The sequence below is a fragment of the Mirounga angustirostris genome, unplaced genomic scaffold (assembly GCF_029215605.1).
Source record: "Mirounga angustirostris isolate CCGP_5_RB_7025 unplaced genomic scaffold, mMirAng1.0.hap1 SCAF_1, whole genome shotgun sequence".
Taxonomy (NCBI): domain Eukaryota; kingdom Metazoa; phylum Chordata; class Mammalia; order Carnivora; family Phocidae; genus Mirounga; species Mirounga angustirostris.
In genome coordinates, this window is record NW_026991709.1 from 206,185,005 (window position 1) to 206,205,229 (window position 20,225).

Here is a 20,225-nt window from a genome sequence, read left to right on the forward strand (position 1 = left end):
CAGCCCTGCTTCCTTTATAGCTGCTGGCTCCGAGTGGACAATTACTTCATCTGGAGCTTCATTGGACCGGTCTCTTTTGTTATCGTGGTAAGTGGGAAGGCAGTACTACGTCTCCCTCCTTCACGCAAGCTAGCCTTGACCCCTGAGCCCTGCCCCCACTCTCCCCAAGCCTTGAGAGGGCTGGTTTGAAAACCATCAAAACTGAGCAGCCCACTAAGAGAACAAGAACAGAGCAGGTCTGTAAAGCTCCAGCACCAAGGCCCGTCCATCCAGGAACTGTGATTTGAGCCCCTGCCTTGTGTCAGGCTGTGGGCTCTGCACTCCCACCAGCAGGAGCCACATTAACAGACCGCTGTTACCAGTCAGCAGGCACCTGAGGGCAGGTACATCAGCAGAGGAGGCCCTGAAGAAGGGGGTGTTGAGGCTGAGACTTGGGCAGGGGTTTGCACTGGGAGGTGGGGGGACCCCAAGGGACCCCTCCCAGCCTAGCCCCTCCCCTTGTCCCACCCCCAGGTGAACCTGGTGTTCCTCATGGTGACCCTGCACAAGATGATCCGGAGCTCATCTGTGCTCAAGCCCGACTCCAGTCGCCTGGACAACATTAAGTGAGCACCCCTTCCCCACCACCCTGCCCCTCATAGCTCCGTACCAGGCCTGGTCTCTCCCAGGGCTTCCTAAAACGTGGGGTGCTCACCTTCAGTACCACAAGATGTGATTTTAAGAACAAACGTAGTATTTTATTGTGCTTGTTGTGTATCTACTTAACAAGTACTGGAAAACATGGTATTAACACATCCAATCTGTGCTTTTGGGGACGTAACTTCTTAGGGTGAGGCCAAGTTGAAAAGGTAAGTCCAATTCAGGGCAACTTAAAGAGAAACTGGCAGCATAAGACAGTTTAAGGGTCTGGAAATATGGCCTAAGGCTGAAGGCAAATGACTGACCTTTGTAAAAGCCCAAACCCAGGCTGGGTGAAAGTACCAGTGTGTAGGCAATTCCCCCCCATCCCAAAAGGCCTACTCACCCCAGGTGGGTCTTTGCAGATAGCATCCAGACCCACTTGAAGAGGGACACACAGCAGCGGGGGGAGGTTTCTCCATTGGCAAGGACTTTGACATCCCTATCCCCTCCTCCTCCCCAGATCCTGGGCCCTGGGGGCCATCGCGCTGCTCTTCCTACTGGGCCTCACCTGGGCGTTCGGCCTGCTCTTCATCAATAAGGAGTCAGTGGTCATGGCCTATCTCTTCACCACTTTCAACGCCTTCCAGGGGGTCTTCATCTTTGTCTTTCACTGCGCCTTACAAAAAAAGGTGAGGTCAGGGAAGGGGTCCAAGTGCCTGCCTTCTGTAGTGGGACCTGTGTCTGCTGTGAGGGGAGCACGGGCTTGGGGTCAGTGAGGATTTAGACAGGGGTGAAGAGGGTTCTGGAACAGAGTAAGATAGGGCAACCTGGGGGAGCAAGAGAGGAGGATGGATTTGGGGAGTTGGGAGAGCACAGGGCAGGGTTGTGGTAACAGAGGACCAACCCCCCACCCACCCACCTATGATGTGGGGGCAGGAATCAGGTGTGTGGGAGGGAGAGGACTGAGTACCACCCAGACAGAAGTTTTCTACTTCAATATTTACAAGATAAACTGTAAGTTTTGTGGTTATAAAGTTTCCTTTCCAACATCCTTACAGGAGCCCCCAGGCTCACACATTCCTGCCCAGGCCTCCCTTCCCTTCCTCCCCTCCAGCCATCCTCTCCTCTGCTTTCTCTCAAACACCTAGACAGGGGTGTCCGCGTGGCTCAGTCTGTTAAGCGTTTGCCTTCAGCTCGGGTCATGATCCCAGGGTCCTGGGATCGAGTCCTGCATCAGCTCCTTGCTCAGCGGGGGGCCTGCTTCTCCCTCTCCCTCTGCCTCTGCCTGCTGCTCTCCCTGCTTGTGCGCCTGCGCTCGCTCTCTCTGATAAAATCTTAAAAAAAAAAAAAAAAACCACCACCACCACCTAGACAAGATCCTCCTCAGGGCTTGTTTCTGTTCCTCCCCAGATATCCGCAGGGCCTGCGGCCCTATTTCCTTCAGATCTTTGCTGGGATGTTTCCTCAGGGAGACTTTCCCTGGGCTATTAGAACTCACAAACCCCAACCACATCCCCCAACCCACCGGCACTGCCTGACCCCCTTTCTGGCCATATTGGTCTGCACAGCACCCAGCAGCATCAGACATCCTACACGGTGTGCTGTTGTTTGCATCTACATATGTCTCCACCAAAATTTAGCTCTTGGGGGTAGGGCTGTGTGAGTGATGTGTTCTGTACCGTTATCCCTGGGGCCTGAACTATGCCTGGAACATAGCAGATGCTCATTAAAGATCTGTTGAGAGAGTGAATGAGAAACTCAGTGGATGTAGAGAAAGGAGGATGGCCTGAGCAGGGGGAGCGCCTGGCTGGCTGGCTGGCTGGCTGGCTGGCTGGCGGGGACAGGAGACAAGGTTTCTGAGGCTTACAGGGGCACCCACTGCCAGCTGCCTGTCCTCCTCCTCCCCCAGGTGCACAAGGAGTACAGCAAGTGCCTGCGTCACTCCTACTGCTGCATCCGCTCCCCACCCGGGGGCGCTCACGGCTCACTCAAGACCTCAGCCATGCGGAGCAACACCCGCTACTACACAGGGACGCAGGTAACGCAGGTATCCGGGCAGGGCTCCCTGGGGCTGAGGAGGCAGGGCAGCACTTAGCTCAGGTCCCTAGTGGTGCACAGCAGGCGAGCGGCCTCAGAAAGATCCTGGAGGGTGGGTAGCCTGGGGGTGGGGGGCTCACATCTGGGCTGTGTCCCCAGAGCCGAATCCGGAGGATGTGGAATGACACCGTGAGGAAACAGACGGAGTCCTCCTTCATGGCAGGCGACATCAACAGCACCCCCACCCTGAACCGAGGTGAGACCGCATCCCTTGCCCTTGGCTCTATCCCTCAAGATTCCCGGACCAGTGGCTCTGGGCCACCTTGTGACCTCTGATGTCCTGGATAGGTACCATGGGGAACCACCTGCTGACCAACCCCGTGCTGCAGCCCCGTGGGGGCACCAGCCCCTACAACACCCTCATCGCCGAGTCGGTGGGCTTCAATCCCTCCTCACCCCCTGTCTTCAACTCCCCAGGTGAGAGTACTCTGGTACAGGAAGAGGGTGACAGCCCTGGTCAGGGAGTGTGGTGGGGTCTGCATCCCGAGGGTCTCTGCTTGGGGCATCCTGGTGCTTCCTGAATTGGAGCTTGGGCTTGACTTTCCAAGCACATGCTCACCTTCTCTCTTTTCCCTCCTGGCTGGCACCTACAGGGAGCTACCGGGAACCCAGTAAGTGTGACTTGCCTGGTAACGTTTCTGAGGCCGGGAGGGGAATGCGATAGTGGCCTCCTGGGATAACCTCACTCAGAGGAGAATTCGGGTGCCCCCCCCCCCCAGATGTCACACACATACAGCTGGAGGGGGTTATGTCTGGCCCTCAAGTAGGCAATGAAGGTGATGATGGTCAGAGCACAGGAAATACAGCTGGTCACTAGGCCTCTTCACACTGCTGAGATTCTGAGCCTCCAGCTGGCAGGAGACCTAGAGGGAGCTGGTCCCCACCCCCATTCCCCCAACATGCTGCTGGGCTGGTGTCCCCACTACGAGTGAGGAAGAATGGGAATAGGAGATCCCAGCCCCCAGGGAAGCAGGCACCCCCTCTCCCACGTGCCCACACCCCGGTCACTGCCCACACTCCTCCTGAGCTGGCCCCCTTTTGCCGGCAGAGCACCCTCTGGGAGGCCGGGAAGCCTGCGGCATGGACACACTGCCCCTCAACGGCAACTTCAACAACAGTTACTCCTTGCGAAGCGGGGATTTCCCTCCAGGGGACGGGGCCTCTGAGCCACCCCGAGGCCGGAACCTGGCCGATGCTGCTGCCTTCGAGAAGATGATCATCTCAGAGCTGGTACACAACAACCTGCGGGGCAGCAGCAGCGGGGCCAAGGGCCCCCCCCCACCTGAACCCCCTGTGCCACCTGTGCCAGGGGGTGGTGGCGAGGAAGAAGCAGGCGGGCCCGGAGGTGCTGACCGGGCAGAGATCGAACTTCTCTACAAGGCCCTGGAGGAGCCGCTGCTGCTGCCCCGGGCCCAGTCGGTGCTGTACCAGAGCGATCTGGATGAGTCGGAGAGCTGCACTGCGGAGGATGGGGCCACCAGCCGGCCCCTATCCTCCCCTCCAGGCCGGGACTCGCTCTACGCCAGCGGGGCCAACCTGCGGGACTCGCCCTCCTACCCGGACAGCAGCCCCGAGGGGCCCAGTGAGGCCCTGCCCCCACCCCCGCCTGCACCCCCCGGCCCCCCTGAAATCTACTACACCTCGCGCCCACCGGCCCTGGTGGCCCGGAACCCCCTGCAGGGCTACTACCAGGTGCGGCGGCCCAGCCATGAGGGCTACCTGGCAGCCCCCGGCCTCGAGGGGCCAGGGCCCGATGGGGATGGGCAGATGCAGCTGGTCACCAGTCTCTGAGGGACCTCATGGACCAGGGGCTGGTGGCCCAGGCCAGGGAGGGAACCCTGGGTGGGGCTCCGGTGGGAGAGGGAGACTCATGGAGGCAGTGGCTGGTGGGCCACTCTCTCCAGGTGCCCTTCAGCCGTGGGCCCTCTAGGCCCCTCAGGAGCTCTGCCGTGGGGGCCTGTGGTGCAGGGTTCACAGACAGGGTTTCCTACCAGCCATGCGCACCAGCTCGATTTGGGGGAAGTGCAGTAAGGAGGAGCCAAGAGGTCCCCAAGGTAGTAAGGAAGGAGAAACTGGATGGGTGCAACCCACTCTTTACTTCCCCCCTCCCCTACCTTCTTGCCCCCTGGAGTGAAATGAGGGCTTTGGTTTCCTGGGCCCTGCTGGAAGGAACCTGTCAGCTGCTGCTCTCTGCAGCCAGAAATGCTGCACCAGGAAGGAGCAGTGGGAGCAGACGGACAGGTTCCTCTTGCACTACAGTTCCCTACTCCCCCTACTCCCGGAGACTGGGGCCTCTGGCCTGAGAGAAAGCCCCAGGGCAAGCGGAATGGGCGATTGTGGCTGCTGGTTTAAAGGTGGAACTTTCTCTGAAGCTCCTTCCCTCTGTTCTTTGTCCTTGCCTCCCCAGCAAGCCTGCCCATCAGCCTCCTCAAGTGCACCCAGCGACCCCCTCCCTTGGGGTGACTCCTGATGAAGCACAACTCCCCTCAGGGCCCCCAGCCCACAGGGGTGGCCATATTCGGGCAGTTCCCAGTCCTGTGGGCCTGGCTATCTGGGGAGCAGATTTTGGGTCTGGATCTCCCTGGGGAGTGGGTCCTGGGCTTGGATCTTTCCCTAGGGGGCCATCTTACCCCTTCCTCTCTCCTCCTCCTCCCCCATTGCTGTAAATATTTCAACAAAACGGAAAAGAAAAAAAAGACAAAAAAAAAAAAGAAAATCTCATCACTTGAAGGCACCGGGAGCCTGTGGCCCAGCCGGCCCGGGGCTCTCTCTGGAGCAGAGTGGCGCCGCCGGCCCTGGCAGCCAGGACTTCTCCGCGTATGTGTGCATCCCCAGCCGGGGTGGGCGGGCCGCCAGAGCAGCTTTTTACAATCCAGAGACAGAAAACAAAATCTAGAAGCAACAGCAAAACAAAGAACCTGTTTCCTTCCCGGCACCGTTTCTGTCGCCTCTTTCCCTGCTCCGCCTGTTCCCTGGCATCAGTCAGCCCTCCTGGGGCGTGTACCTCACTGCCTGCCCCAGGACTGGGGCCTGTCTCTCCCTCCCCTCCCCTCCCCACTGGCCCAGGGGAGGCACCCTCACACCCAAAGATGCTTTTGCCAAGATGGCTGCGCTGTCCCTTTGAGTTCCTGCCTCTTGTATATTGCTTCTGGGACTCTGGGCTGAGGAGGAAGGGACGGACTTCCCACCTAGGGCGGGTGATGGGGGAAGAAAAGTGAAGGCAGCAGGTGGTGGGAGTGAAAGGGAGGCTGGGAGTGATGAAGTTGTCTTCTCTCTTGGGGGGAGGGGGGCTGCAAAGGTGAGAGATCATCTTCCCTACTCTACGCCCTCCTGCAGGGGAGGCAAAGCCAGGTATCAGGGCCTGCAGTCAGGACACTCTTATACCAAGCGCTCTACCCCAAACCTTAGGCTCTGGAAGCTCTGGGCTGGGGATGTCTCCTGAGTACCTCTTCCAGTACCCTCTTCTCCAGCCATTCACCCTGGCCTTCCCACCCCGCCCCCCCAACTCCTTGAGTAGGGTAGTCCCATTGCCACAGTAGCCCAGCCCTGTCATTGCCATTCTCCCAGGGGTGGCCCTCCACCTCTACTCTGACCCCTTCTTGTCTCTTTTGCCCCTCTCTCTTTTCTCACAAGTGCCATGAGTTTTCAAACATCCTCGGGTCTCAGCCTGCTGCTGCCATAAACTTCTTTGGGTTAAGGGGGGAGGCTCTAGGGAGGAACTGGGGGAAAGGGACAGGTAGGTGGCTGGAGGAACCCTTTTTGCTGCTAGAAAGCCCCTCCCTTCTCTGGGGAGCTGGGGCTGGCTTGTCCCCATCAGTTAGGGGAGAAGGGGTCAGACCAAAGATGGTGGTTTGTCCCATGTAGGGAGACAGGTGTGGGGAGAAGGCAGGGTTGGGTTCCATCACTAGCTTTTTTGGGTAGAAAGGCTTAACTCAGCTGAAGACCGTGTGTAAGTCTGGATGGGGAAGAGAAATAAGGATAGGGACAGTCTTGCCCAGACAGCTCTGTGGCCTTCCTTGGCATCACTAGGCCAGGAACTCCACTGTAGGCAGGGGCAGCCAGAGGTCTGTGAAGAGCTGGCAAAAGAGGAGGGATGATGGAGTTGGCCCGGCATCAGTCCAGCTAGAGCCAGAGGCTGCCTCTGACACCAGCAAGAGGGCTAGGAGAGTAGGCTTGGCAGGAGAGTTCCCTGGGGGACTGGAGGTATACGAGGAATCCACTTCCTCGCCCCTGACCAACCCTCCTCTCCAGACACTGACAATCAAGGGGAGAGAGGGTGGGGTGGGTCCCTAGGTTCCCATTCCAGCCAAAATCACCAAGGTGGATTCCCAGGCCTCAGATCTGCATGGCAGGGCCCCCTGGTGGGGTTGGACACCACTTCAGCCTAGTGCAAAGCTACCCCCAAGAGCCCAGGTGTCCCCTTACCCCAACCAGACCTGGTGCCTTGACACCCCACCCCAGCTGGGACGGTATAGAGAAGGAAGGGTCTTGGTTTCCTCTCCTACTCCCTTCCTTGGGCTCCTGAATTCATTTGCTTTTAAATCTAGTATTTTTCTCTGGGTTGTTTTTTTTGGGGGGGGGGGGTGTTTTTTTTTGTTTCCCTTGCCTTCCTTTCTCTGTCTCCACCTCTTTCCCTGTGTCTTTCTTGCTGTCTCTATGTTCCTCTTCTTTCACCCTCGATTTCTCTGTGTCCATTCGGGCCTCCTCCCCTCTCTCCCATCCCTCCCCCCCACCCCAATCTCTCCTTGGTCTCCTTTTCGATATGCCAAACCAATTTTGGGTCGAGTGCATTTAACGAGAACAAAACAAAAGGCTCATAACAAGAACGTTTCAGAAAAAAACAAAAAGTTTAAAAAAAATTGTTGAGTCAAAAAAAAAAATCAAACAATAAAGAAATTAAGATTTCTTGGAATGACAAGAGTGGTGTGACTCACTGGGGGGTAAGAAAGGGGTGAGTGGATCTGCTCGAAGTATCCCCATTAGGCTGACACAGTGAGGAACCTGCACTGCACCATTTCGAACCCACGGCAGAGGCCTGGTGAGTCACAGCATCATTAACATTTATAGAGAACTTTGTAAGTTCCTGGGCCTGGCTGAACACTTCAGGTGCAGTTTCTCTTTGAATCCTCATAAATGTTCTAGGGTGGAGGTTATCAAATCTCCATTTTACAGATGGGGAAACTAGCTTACAGTGCCTAGATGCATGCCCAAGTCTCCCTGGGCCAGGCCACTGCCATGTCGAGTCTCAGAGAAGCCCTCCAAGCTGTATTTAGAGCAGAGCACAGGAACCGTATGCTGTGCCTGTCTCCTTCCAACAGCCATTCCTAGACTCCCACACGCGGCTGGAATGGTGCATTTTCTTTTCTTTTTTTTTTTATTTACTTATTTGAAAGAGAGAGTGCGTACACACGGCGGGGGGGGGTGTGGCAGAGAGGGGAGAGGGAGAAGCAGACTCCCCACTGAGCAGGGAGCCTGATGTGGGGCTCGAGGCTCAATCCCAGGCCCCCAGAGATCATGACCTGAGCCGAAGGCAGAAGGTTACCTGATTAACCGACTAAGCCACCCAGGCGCCCCTATGTTGCATTTTCAAACATGACAAGGTGGAATTGCATCCTGTGTACTTCACATTCTCAAATACAGCTGCCAGTGCTCAGAAAGAAAGGAATGACTACTCAAACAGTGTGAGCATCTCTCTCCACGCCTCTCTGCCTTCAGCATCTGCATCCAGGATGCCATATTCCCCTAATTATCTTCCCACCTCTCCAGCCACTCCCTCCCAGAAGTCTCTGCAGCTGGTTCCTTCTCATCTCCCTACTTCTTAACATTGGCGAGCCCAGCTACCTATACTCATTCCCTGGGAGATCTTAGCCTTGTAGCACGGTTTTAAATAACTATAAACTGATGACTCCCAAACAGAGCTGCAGCCCGAACTTTTACCCTCGAGCTCCAAATTCATACACATCTAACTACCCATTCCACATTTCCCCGAGTGTCTGGTAGGCCTTCAAACTTAACCTGTCCAAACCTGTCCCCCCAGCTCCTCCACCTCAATTAATAGCAAGTCTATCCAGAGACTTAAGAATAAAACCCTCAGAGGTTCCCTTGTACTTATGTCCTTGTTCAACCCTGACCCAATCTGACAGTAAATGCAATGGTAGTTCTAACTTCAAAATATCCACAGCAAACTAGTTCTTACCACCTTGGTTCAAGCCAAGGTCTCACCAAGACCACTGCAAGAGTCCCCTGACTAGTTCCCTTGTCTGTCCTTCAGGCTTTTCTCAACACTGAAACCGGAATGATCTTGGTAAGCATCTCGTCCCTCCTCTGCTCAGAATTCTCCAATATACTCCTCTCTTGCCCAGACAAAAGGCCAAGGTCAGCCCAACAGCCTGCAATGACCTATAACACTCTACAACATCAGATCTCATCCCCATGGCTCTGCTCCCTCCCCCCACTAGCCACAATGGGGTTCTTCACTGTACACAAACATGCAGGCAGCACCTGCCTCAGAGCCTTTGCACTGGCCATTCCATAGCACTCATTTATTCTCCTACAGGGCTTATGAAAATCAGTCTCCCAGGCCACTCCATTTAAATTGCAATTGGCCACTCCAGAACCCCCTAACCCACACATCTTGCTTTGTTTCTCTCCCATAGCACTCCTATCTAGCAAACCAAGACATTTTTGGTTTATTGTCCACCTCCCCGACTAGAATGTAATGTAGAATGGTCTGGTTTTTTTCACTACCGTTCCCCAGTGTCTAGCACAGCATCAGACACACAGTAAGTGATCAATAAATATTTGTTAAAGGATGGAAAGCTGAAATGAGTATAAGACCCGAGTGAGCCTGACATAAGAGTTACGAATAATGGGAACTATGAATCTACCACTTCCTCCACGGCTCTCAGCCCCCATGTGCCCCTCACTGCAATGCTAAGGTTTAATTTAGCATGGTCCTGAAACCTAAGCTGGTACCCAACCGAAGAAAAGGCAACCTGTTCCTATGCTGGAAGAGGAGCCGATTCTCTGGACTAAAGGAAAGACACTCTGTGAGCCAGTCTGGGGATGTTGAAGGATAATTAAATTTAACTATGTATGGTTTTAACTTCGTGCTCGGATTTTGAAATCAAGTCCCAGCAGGAGATTCTACAACACGACCAGCTCTTTCACCTCTGTGTCCTTTACTCTCCCCAGCACTGCACACATCCTTCTCTGCTAGCACAATCTAAATCTGCTGTGCCGGCTGCCTAGGAACTCAGGTGCTTGCTGGTGGCACTCGTACATACCTGAGGCCCAACCATTTGCACGTGCCCACCCACAGTAACACTTATGTGGAGATTTACCCCTTCAAAGTTCTTTCCTGTGTTTCATCTCATTTAATTATCACAGGGTATGTATTATTATCCCTATTTTTCAAATGAGGAAACTGTAGAGCGACTTCTCAACTTCCTTTCTCAACAAGGTTACTAGGCAGTTGAAAGGGTCTGCATCCTGTAGAGGCTTTCCATGCCCCAACTTAATCCTTTCAATGAAACGATGAGGCAGATGTTAGCCCCATTTCACAGCTGCAGAGGCAGAAGTCCAGGAAGGTTAGAGAATGTCCACACAGTCTCTAACCTGGCCCAGGCCTCCATCTTGGTCTTCTGATCCCAGGGGCTGCTTCTAGGGATGTCCGTACTCAGCTGGAACTGCCCACTCCTCATCACTGCTCACCCATCCCACGTGGCACACACTAAAGGAGGCTATCTGGCTCCCCACACCAGAAGAGATGTGCCCACTAACCATGCCACACCCCAACAGTCCCCATGTAGCTAGTATTAAGGCTGTCCAGAGTGGGAAGGCCTTAATGCAGAGCAACAGAAGATTCTCTTTAGACTCCCAAAAGACTAAAGGCACTGGGGGACTCTGTCCTTGAGAAAACCTCCTCTCCCCCACAAACTCCTGGAAAGGCCTGGGGGAGCCAGGCTGAGGCTAGTCCTCCATCCCCACAACATCCACTGGCTTATTCTACTCTTCTCTTACCCCTTCAAACATCAGTCATGGAAACCAGCAGTGATGACAGGCCCCTGCTGGCTTTTCCCTCCCCCATTTATAACATGTTCACTTCATCAGGACTCTCTTACCAAAGCCCTTGCAACTGCTAGTCTTTTCTAGCTATCCTGTCCCACTGTCTCCCACAGGCCTCCACCTCCATCTAAGTGATCCCACCCTCTCACAACTGAAGCCCTCACTGTAACCCAACCAGTCCTCTCCTGGGAATAATTCCTAAGGAAACACACATGCACATGAAGACTTAGCAGCAAGAAGGTTCACTGTGGTCAGGCTTCTAAGAGTGAAACACAATGAATAAAACTTCAGCATAGAAAATCATTACATAAATCATGCACACAAACAGAATGCATGTAGCCATTAAAAACAATGATGCAGAAGAACATTAACTGACATGGAAATATATTCATAATAAGACTGTGTAAAAAGTCAGACATAAAATACAAGGTAAAGAATGACCCCACCTTTTTAAAATGACATATATATGCAAAAAGTGTGTGTATAGGGACATAAAACTGTGTGCATATGAACGCATGCGTGTGTGTATATTGCGAAAAGTAATAAAGGGAAACCTCACTAAAATGGAGTCAAGAGGCCAGAAGGGGGAGCTCTCACGCCCTACCACTACAAGTCCTTTGCAGACCCAACAGAAGAGATGTACCTCGCAAGTGGACACTACTTTACTACCCCAGGAGGAGGAAGATTTTCTTCCCCCTCCCCCACAACTCCCCCCACCCCACCCCGCAATAGCGCAGCCCTCGAGACACAGATGACTCAGCCAATAAAAAGCCACTCCAAAAGGAAAAAAAAGAAAGAAAGAAAAGCCACTACGCTTTGAACTCCCAGTTCACTCCAGAGGACTTTTGGTTTGTAACAGCCATCCCAATTTCCTTTTCTCTATAAAAGAGCATACCTCTCCTTTGTTATCTAGAGTTGCCTATGGTTATGGTTTTGTGGCAGCTTACAAGTCCCAAAATGCAATTCTCTTATTCCCAAATAAATCCATTTTTGCTGGTAAAACTGATAGCTTAATTTTTGAGGTTAACATTACATATGTGTATATATACACACATATCCGAATTTAAAGCTATACATCAGAATATTAACAGGGGGTAATTTTTACTTTCTTGCAATTCTCTATTTAAAAAATTATTTCTTTAAACATATTACTTTATTTTTACTTATTTATTTTTTAAGAGAGAGAGAGAATGGGAGGGGGGCAGAGGGAGAGAGAGAATCTTAAACAGACTTCGTGCTGAGCATGGAGCCTAATGCAGGGCTTGATTTCACAACCCTGAGATCATGACCTGAGCTGAAATCAAGAGTCAGATGCTTAACTGACTGAGCCACCCAGGCTCCCCCCTCCATATATTACTTTTGTAATAGGAAGAAGTATTTGTGTATCCTACTTTCTGTGGAATAACAAAAACCAAGAATAACTGATACCTCTGAAAGAATAAAGAACAAGGTGTTAGAACTAGCCTTATAAAGACTGGTTCTAATGTGGTAATATTTAAGACAATGTGCTGTGGTGTGGGCACGGGAAGAGATAAACAGGCTCATGGAAGAGACCTGTGACTGGATGGAAACTTGCTCTAGACAGAGGTTACAAATCACTAGGGAAAGAATGGATTCATCCAGAGGCTCTCAAGGGTTTTGGTCTTGGGGTCCCTTTTACTCTCTTAAAAATTAATGAGAGGCATTTGGGATGACTAGGTGGACCACAGAAGATTTGGGGGACAGGAAAAACACTGAGACTATAATCATGGCCATGTGTCATACATTTGTCCAAATCCACAGAATGTACGACACTAAGAGTGAACCCTAATGTAAACTACAGACTTTGGGTGATAATGATGTGTCAATGTAGGTTCATAAACTATAACAAATGTACCACTCTGGTGAGGGATGTTAATGGTCGGACAGGCTATGCATGAGGGAAGGTGGGGCAGGGGGCATATGGAAAATCTCTACTTCACTCTCAATTTTCCTGTGAACTTGAAACTGCTCTTAAAAAAATAAAATAAAAAGGAAAAGGAAAAAGGAAAAAAAATTAACTCTTTAAAAAAAATTAATGAGGGGCACCTGGGTGACTCAGTCTGTTAAGTGTCTGCCTTTGGCTCAGATCATGATCCCACAGTCCTAGGATTGAGCCCCACATCAGGCTCCCCGTTCAGCGGGGAATCTGCTTAGTCTCCCTCTTTCCCTACCCCTGCTCCACTCTCTCTCTCTCAAATAAATAAATAAAATCTTAAAAAAAAAATTACTGAGGACCCAAAAAAGCTGTTCTTTAAAGGGATAGGGATGGGGCGCCTGGGTGGCTCAGATGGTTAAACATCTGCCTTTGGCTCAGGTCATGATCCCAGGGTCCTGGGATTGAGCTCCACATGGGGCTCTCTGATTGGCGGGGAGCCTGCTTCTCCCTCTCCTTCTACTGCTCCCCCTGCTTGTACTCTCTTGCTCTCTGTCAAATAAATAAAATCTTTTTAAAAAAATAAATAAAGGGATAAGGAGTAGATCTGTGTATATTTACTAAATTAGAAATTAAAACTGACAATTTTTAAATATTTAAATTAGCTAATAAATCCATTAGATGTTAACATAAATAATCTATTTTGTAGGAATAACTATATATTTTTAAAAACAAAGTAGTGAGGGGTGCCTGTGTGGCTCAGTTGGTGTCTGACTCTTGATTTCGGCTCAGGTTGTGGTCTCAGGGTCATGGGATTGAGTCCTGTGACGGGCTTGGGCTCGTGCTCTGCACAGAGTCACTTGGGAGTCTCTCCCTCTCCCTCTGTCCCTTCCCCTACTCCTCACATGTGCACATGCTCTTTCTCGTAAAAAAAAATTTTTAATTAATTTTTTAAAAGATTTTATTTATTTGACAGAGAGAGATAGCAAGAGCAGAAACACAAGCAGGGGGAGTGGGAGAGGGAGAAGCAGGCTTCCCGCCGAGCAGGGAGCCCAAAGTGGGCCTCGGATCCCAGGACCTTGGGATCATGACCTGAACCAAAGGCAGACGCTTAACGACTGAGCCACCCAGGCGCCCCAATTTTTTTTTATTAAAAAAAAAAGTAGTGAAAAGAATGGCTTTGTTTTACATTTTGTAAAGCTCCAATTGTCTGGCTTAACAGAAGAAACCTCGATTCTCACACAGGCTTCTGCAATCAATCTGTTGCAATATGCTCTCTTGATTGAAGTACATGAAGAAAATCCAGCCTCACACAGATATATAATTGGAAGAGGGAGGAATGCTATTTCCTTTTTAGCTAATTGGGAATATTCTACTTTGTTACTTATACCAAAACTCAAAAAGTAGTAGCATGTTCAAGTTAGTTATAATGAGGAATATGAAACTGTATCAGTGAACTTTTCACACTGTTACATTGAAACCCATTGGTCTATTGGAAAATACTGATCTACTGAATTACTACATTTAGCTATACAATATTTTTAAAATCTTCTTTGTTAGTATCACCACTGATCTCATTAGAAAAAATTTTAAATATTGAGAAGTTCAGGCTTATGGTGAATAAAACTTTTCCCAAAGACTATTTTGCTTGAAAGCTCAAATTTTATCATTGGCAACAAACCATCAGTTGTCCTCGAAGTGACCAGCTCACTTCATTCATTCTGAGAAAACATCTACCAAATATCCTAACTGAATCACTGCAGTCTCATTCTTTCAAGTAAAAATGGTGTTCCATGAAAAAAGTCACCAGTTCCACTTCAACTCAACTGTACAAGTGCATTACGTCAACTAACATCACTCTCAGCGTGTTGCTCTATGCAAACTTCCCATTTCACCACACAGAATGCTAGAAAGACTTGCTCACGGGGCTAAGTTTTAACACAGATTACTACTTTTCACTGCTTCTTCACAGACACTCTTAAATGGAATTGTTTTAACATTGAATGTGTAGCAACAGTGAGGAATACAATGACAACTACTACTACGGTTTGGGGACACTGCATGGACTCCTGCTAAAGCACCAGCAGTTTTACCCAACCATTGGTTTTGTAACAGTAGGGCACATGACAACACAGTGCAGATGAGAAATCCAAGTAACACTTTAGAATTATTATGAAAATAGTTTATCTCCTGGATCCACAGAGGATCACATTTTGAAAACTACTTAACTACTCAGTAAAAGAAACTGCGACAACTGGTTTCTGTCTGGAAAAAACTAAATCACAGTCCTACTTCACATCATAAACAAAAATAAATTCCAAGTAGATTTTTTAAAGGCTAAATGTGAAAAGTAAAACTTCCAGAAGAAAACACAGTAGGATGGGGCACCTGGGTGGCGCAGTTGGTTGAGCGCCTGACCTTTAGTTTCGGCTCAGGTCATGCTCTTAGAGTCATGGGATCCAGCCCCACGTTGGGCTCTGTGCTCAGCTGGGAGTCTGCCTGAGAGTCTCTCTTTCCCTCTCCCTCTGCCCCCCCTCTCTTTCTAGAATAAATAAACCTTTAAATAAGAAAAAAAGAAAAAGAAAACACAGTAGGATATCTTATCGACCTCAGGGTAAGATTTCTTAAGCAAAGCACAAAAAACACAAACTTCAAGTAGATTGATTACTCTGATGACATTAACATAATAATAATAAATCCTGAACATCAAAAGACACCAAGCAAATGAAAAGGCAAGTATCAGATGTAAGAAGAACTTCTGCACTAATTAAGATGAAGACAATGCAGCAGGAAAATGGGCAAAGATATCAAAAGGCAATTCACAGAAGACAAATGGTCGATAAACAGATATAAATAGCTCAACCTCACTAGTAATCAGAAAAATGCTAACTGAAACCACTCATGTACACCCACCAGAAAAACAAAAAATGTAAAAATCTGACAGTACCAAGTGTTGATAAGGACACTGAGCAATAGCAACACTACTGGTGGGAATAAGAACTGCAACCATCACTTTGAAGAGCAAACTGGCAGCATCTAGTAAGGTGGATATTCCCATAACCCAGCATTTCAACTCTTAGATGTGTATCCTAGGGAAACTCCTACATACAACAGTGACCACTGAAGCACTGTTGGTAAGAGTAGAAAATGAGAAACAACCTAAATATCGAGCAAGAGGTAAATGGATAGGTAAACACTGTCCAAGAAAACTTTCTGTGACCATGAAGTGTTCTCTACCCATGCTGTCTAATGTGGTAGCCACCAGCCACAGGTACCTATTAAATGCACAAAATGTGACTAAGAGTGAGTAGGGAATTGAACTTTGTGTTTAATTTTGATTAACTGAAATCTAAATAGCCACATGTGGCTAATGGCTACCACATCAGACAGCACGGCTATAGCAGTAAAAATAAATCAATTAGAGTTACATACGTGTAAATGTAGATACACTGCAAAAGCATTACATTGGACAAAAAAAGAAAGTTTCAGAAGGTAATGGCTGGGACTAGAGTGAAGCAAGCGGAGTGTATAGAGTGAAAATATTAGGAGGCACTCACCCTCAGGGTTGTGCAGGTACAGGTTGGACACTTGGGTGACCCCGAGAGTGAACACCTCCTTAAATTTGGGGCCATAGGTGCCTTGCTCGTCTCAACCTGTAAGTATCTATCAGTATGCTACTGTGTCAGCGGTCCCCAAGATCATCCCAGGTTCAATGATTCATTAGGAGGACTCACAGGATTTAGCATATAGCCTACACACAGCTATGGTTTCTTACAGTGAAAGGGTACAAAGCAAAATCAGCCGAGGGAAAAGGCACAGGGTGTGAAGTCTAGAGGAAACCAGACACAAGATTTCAAGAATCCTCACCTAGTGAAGTCACATGGGATGCACTTAGTTCCTACAGGAAAGTTGTAACAACACGTGTGAACTGCTGCCCACCAGGGAAGCTTAGAGACTCAATGCCCAGAGTATTTATTGGGCGCTGGTCAAAATTCCAGAACCCAGAAGGAAAGGAGGTATTCAACATAAATCACATTGTACAGTTTAGGCACCATGAGGCACTCTTATTTACGGGATGACAGGAACCTTCCTAAAATCCAAGTTCCTAGAGGCCAGTCAAGGGCCAACCTTGCAAACAGGCCTTTCTAAAGACAGCAGTCTCATGCCTAGAATGGTAACTTTTTTGCACAGATTTCATTTATATAAAATTGTAGAACATGATATATAATACTATACATTGTTTAAAGACACGTATATAATAAACATGTACAAACATGCACAGAAAAACAAACACCAAATCTAGGGTTGTAGTTACATTTGAGGAAATGGGGAAAGGACTAAGTTTGAGACAGGGGTACAGAAGACCTTTCAACAGAATCTCTAATGTTTGATTCCTTAAGCAGAGTAATGGGTAAAAATTTATTTTGTTGTAGCATTTCTTCTACCTTTCCAAATGTGTGTGCACCTGAGATATTACGTAGGAAGAATAAAGACTTATTACTATATACTACTAACAGTTCATGTTATAGAGTGCTTTTCACATTCCAGGTATTATACTAAGCCCTTTATACGAATTTTTTTTTTTTAAGATTTTATTTATTTATTTGACAGAGAGAGAGAAGCAGGAGAGAGGGAACACAAGCAGGGGGAGTAGGAGAGGGAGAAGCAGGCTTCCCGCGGAGCAGGGAGCCCGATGCGGTGCTCGATCCCAGGACCCTGGGATCATGACCTGAGCCAAAGGCAGACGCTTAACGACTGAGCCACCCAGGCGCCCCTATACGAATTTATTCGTTTAAATACACTCAGAGGTCTATGTGAGGCAGCAGAGATCTCTACCCTCAATCAGCTGTCAATCTACTGAGGGATGATGAGAGATAAGCACAGTCTAAAACCAATTTAAGTACTGGATCTGAATGCTACTAAGGTAATAAAACAGGGTAATATGATTAAGGAAGGGCTACTTTAAACTAGGGTGGCCTGGGAAGGCTTCTTTGAGGGGACATTTGAGTTGAACCATAAATGATGACAATGAGACAGCCATGCAATTGTCTAAAGACAGCACATTTCAGGCAGAGGGAACAGCAAGTGCAAAGCCCCGCAGCAGGAATAAGCTTGGTGTGTTGAAAAACAGTAAATAAAGCCAGCAAGGCTGGAGAGGAAGACTGAGATGAGGCCTGAGAGGTCAGCTGAGGTCACCATGCAGGGCCTCCTAAGCCACAGTAAAGATCTTAGTCATACTCATTCTAAGTATGACAAGCCTTTGAAGGTTTTAAGCAGGGTAATGACATGATCTCGTTTACAATTGAAGATTATTCAGCCAGCTGTATGGAGTACTCATTATAGATAGCCATTTTCTTTTTTCTTTAAAGATTTTATTTATTTATTTGACAGAGAGACACAGCGAGAGAGGGAACACAAGCAGGGGGAGTGGGAGAGGGAGAAGCAGGCTTCCCGCGGAGCAGGGAGCCCGATGTGGGGCTCAATCCCAGGACCCTGTGATCAGGACCTGAGCCAAAGGCAGTAGCTTAACGACTGAGCCACCCAGGCGTCCCAAGAGCCATTTTCTTCATTAGCACCAAAGACATAATGCTTGTGGCTGATAAGCTTCTCAGGGGGTACGAAAAGGTTGGGGGGTGGGGGGAAAGTTCCACAATGCAAAAAGAAAACTACGAAGCTGGAATGAATAAGTATTTAATTAAATATCTAGAAAACAACATCATGGCAACTTCATTCATCATTAAATTTAGTATTCATATAAACGTCTGAATTACATTTGGAAATAATTTGAAAATTAGATTTTTTCAGTCACAAAAATTCACAAGTATACCCAATGACTGCCAAGAAATCATAGCTGATCATAAATGGGGATTTTCTTGCAGCCAAATCATGTCAAAGGAAAAACAGCTGTCAATATTTTTTTAACCACAAAACATCTTTTTTAACTTAATGTGAAATGCAGATATACAAAAAGAAAAAAAAAAGTGTCTAGCATCATGAGGCCTTACAACTGTACCAACACCACAGAGGTGGCTGGGTAAGAAATGCTAGTGGCTTAAATTGGTGTTCAGGCCTACACTCTTTGAGTCTGAATAGTGGCCAGGGGACCGTTGCAAAGGCTTCTCTGAGAAAAGCACATTTGAACAGGTAGAACTGAATGACAAGAAGGTGTCAGCCATGCCAAGAGCAGGGAAGAAGAGGTTCTAGGTGGAGGTTCTGCACTGGAAATGCCAGGTCAGATTTGTAAGGAACCAAAAGAGAGTCTGGCCGAACCGAAGCTGGGGTTGGGAGAAGGGGGTAGTAGGAAACAAAGCATGTATATTCTGGAACACAGTATTCTTATCCCGAGAATAGAAAACCACTCATATTTAAGAGTGGCTGATCCAGTTTGTTTCAGCCCTACACTGTCCAGGAATACAGCAGCCACTTGCCACAGGGGCTCAGGAACATCTGCACGCAGTTCGTGCCACTGCAGCACAGAACTTTCCCCATCACTCAGTTCTAACTGATTAACGTTTGCACTGAAAACCCGACAAGCAGTCGAGCTCCCGGAAAACTTGTAAGTATGTTGGGAACAGACGCCGTGGGCATGCGAACCTACATTTTCAACTCTCAATTTTATGAAACCTAGTAAAGCCAGACCGCCTCTCTCCGATGAAAATGCAGCTGCAACGGTAAAACGCACGGGATTTCAAAGCCTTGGTACTTAGTAAAAGAACGGAAGATACATCTCCTTTGTATTTTTTATACCCATCGCATGTTGAAATAAGATCTTGGCTGCACTGGGTTAAAGATAACATTAATTTCACCTGGTTTTTTGTTTTACTTTTTTTTTTTTTTAACGTGCTTACTAGAAAAATGTAAAGCGAGAAATGTGGCTCGCGTTAATTTTCCACTGGTCGCGGGTGGAAGCTGAGGGTAGCTCCAAGAGGTGCCTGGAGCCTCCCGGGCAGGGCGTGACGGCGGTCCGACCCTGGCGAGGGGGTGCACAGAAGTTTCTAGTTGTATTATGCAGTCACGAGTCAAGTCCGTGAGTTTTCAACGGCCCCGTTCACGGGGCGGGGAGACGAGGCCCCGGGAGCTGAGTGGCAGAGGCCGGACTCCAACTCCCCTGTCCACCTGCAACCTCCCAGCGGCCCTCGAGGAGGCGAGAGCGGGATTCGAACCAGGCCCGACTCCTGGGGCCCCGGACCCAGCGCGCCGCGTGAGCGCCGCTCCGTCTCCCCTCAGGAGCGTAACCAACGTTCACAACGGACTCCCCCGCCGCCGGGCCAGAGGGGCCGGGAGCCCCCTAGAGAAGGTGCCGGCTACGCTCACCTGCTGACAGACGCCAGGGCGACCAACGCTCCTCCTCTCTCCCCACACGGTTCAAGCACGCCTGCAGCCAACTTCCGCTCCTCTGCCGCGAATCCCCAGCTAAGTATTCCTCTCCTCCCGCCCCGCGACCAACCCAGCCAATCACCTCTTAGAAAATCTGCGTCAGCCCGGCCACACGCCTGCCTGCCAATCACCGCGGGCGCCAGCACCGCCCTTCCCGCCCTCTTAAGCG

General features: G+C 49.3%; 1 protein-coding gene and 1 long non-coding RNA gene across 11 annotated transcripts in view; one reads left to right on the forward strand and one right to left on the reverse strand.

The window, feature by feature from the left end:
- ADGRL1 (adhesion G protein-coupled receptor L1) overlaps nucleotides 1-7,630 on the forward strand; it is a 28,703-nt gene extending 21,073 nt beyond the window's left edge. For 3 of the 7 annotated variants that reach the window (XM_064569765.1, XM_064569733.1, XM_045862865.3), the window contains 8 exons: nucleotides 21-87; nucleotides 514-605; nucleotides 1,142-1,310; nucleotides 2,531-2,668; nucleotides 2,818-2,914; nucleotides 3,007-3,135; nucleotides 3,312-3,329; nucleotides 3,767-7,630. In XM_064569765.1, the coding sequence (XP_064425835.1) occupies nucleotides 21-87; nucleotides 514-605; nucleotides 1,142-1,310; nucleotides 2,531-2,668; nucleotides 2,818-2,914; nucleotides 3,007-3,135; nucleotides 3,312-3,329; nucleotides 3,767-4,509 (1,453 nt within the window). In that variant the 3' untranslated portion in view covers nucleotides 4,510-7,630. The remainder of the gene's footprint in view (nucleotides 1-20; nucleotides 88-513; nucleotides 606-1,141; nucleotides 1,311-2,530; nucleotides 2,669-2,817; nucleotides 2,915-3,006; nucleotides 3,136-3,311; nucleotides 3,330-3,766) is intronic. The other 4 variants (XM_064569739.1, XM_045862866.3, XM_064569751.1 and 1 more) reach the window with 3 other exon arrangements.
- LOC123834018 (uncharacterized) overlaps nucleotides 1-20,122 on the reverse strand; it is a 41,142-nt gene extending 21,020 nt beyond the window's left edge. For all 4 annotated transcript variants that reach the window (XR_010404795.1, XR_010404794.1, XR_010404792.1 and 1 more), the window contains exons 1-2: nucleotides 19,994-20,122; nucleotides 1,190-1,297 (exon numbers count right to left, since the gene is read on the reverse strand). This is a non-coding gene — a long non-coding RNA (uncharacterized LOC123834018). The remainder of the gene's footprint in view (nucleotides 1-1,189; nucleotides 1,298-19,993) is intronic.
- Between the last annotated feature and the right edge of the window lie 103 nt (nucleotides 20,123-20,225).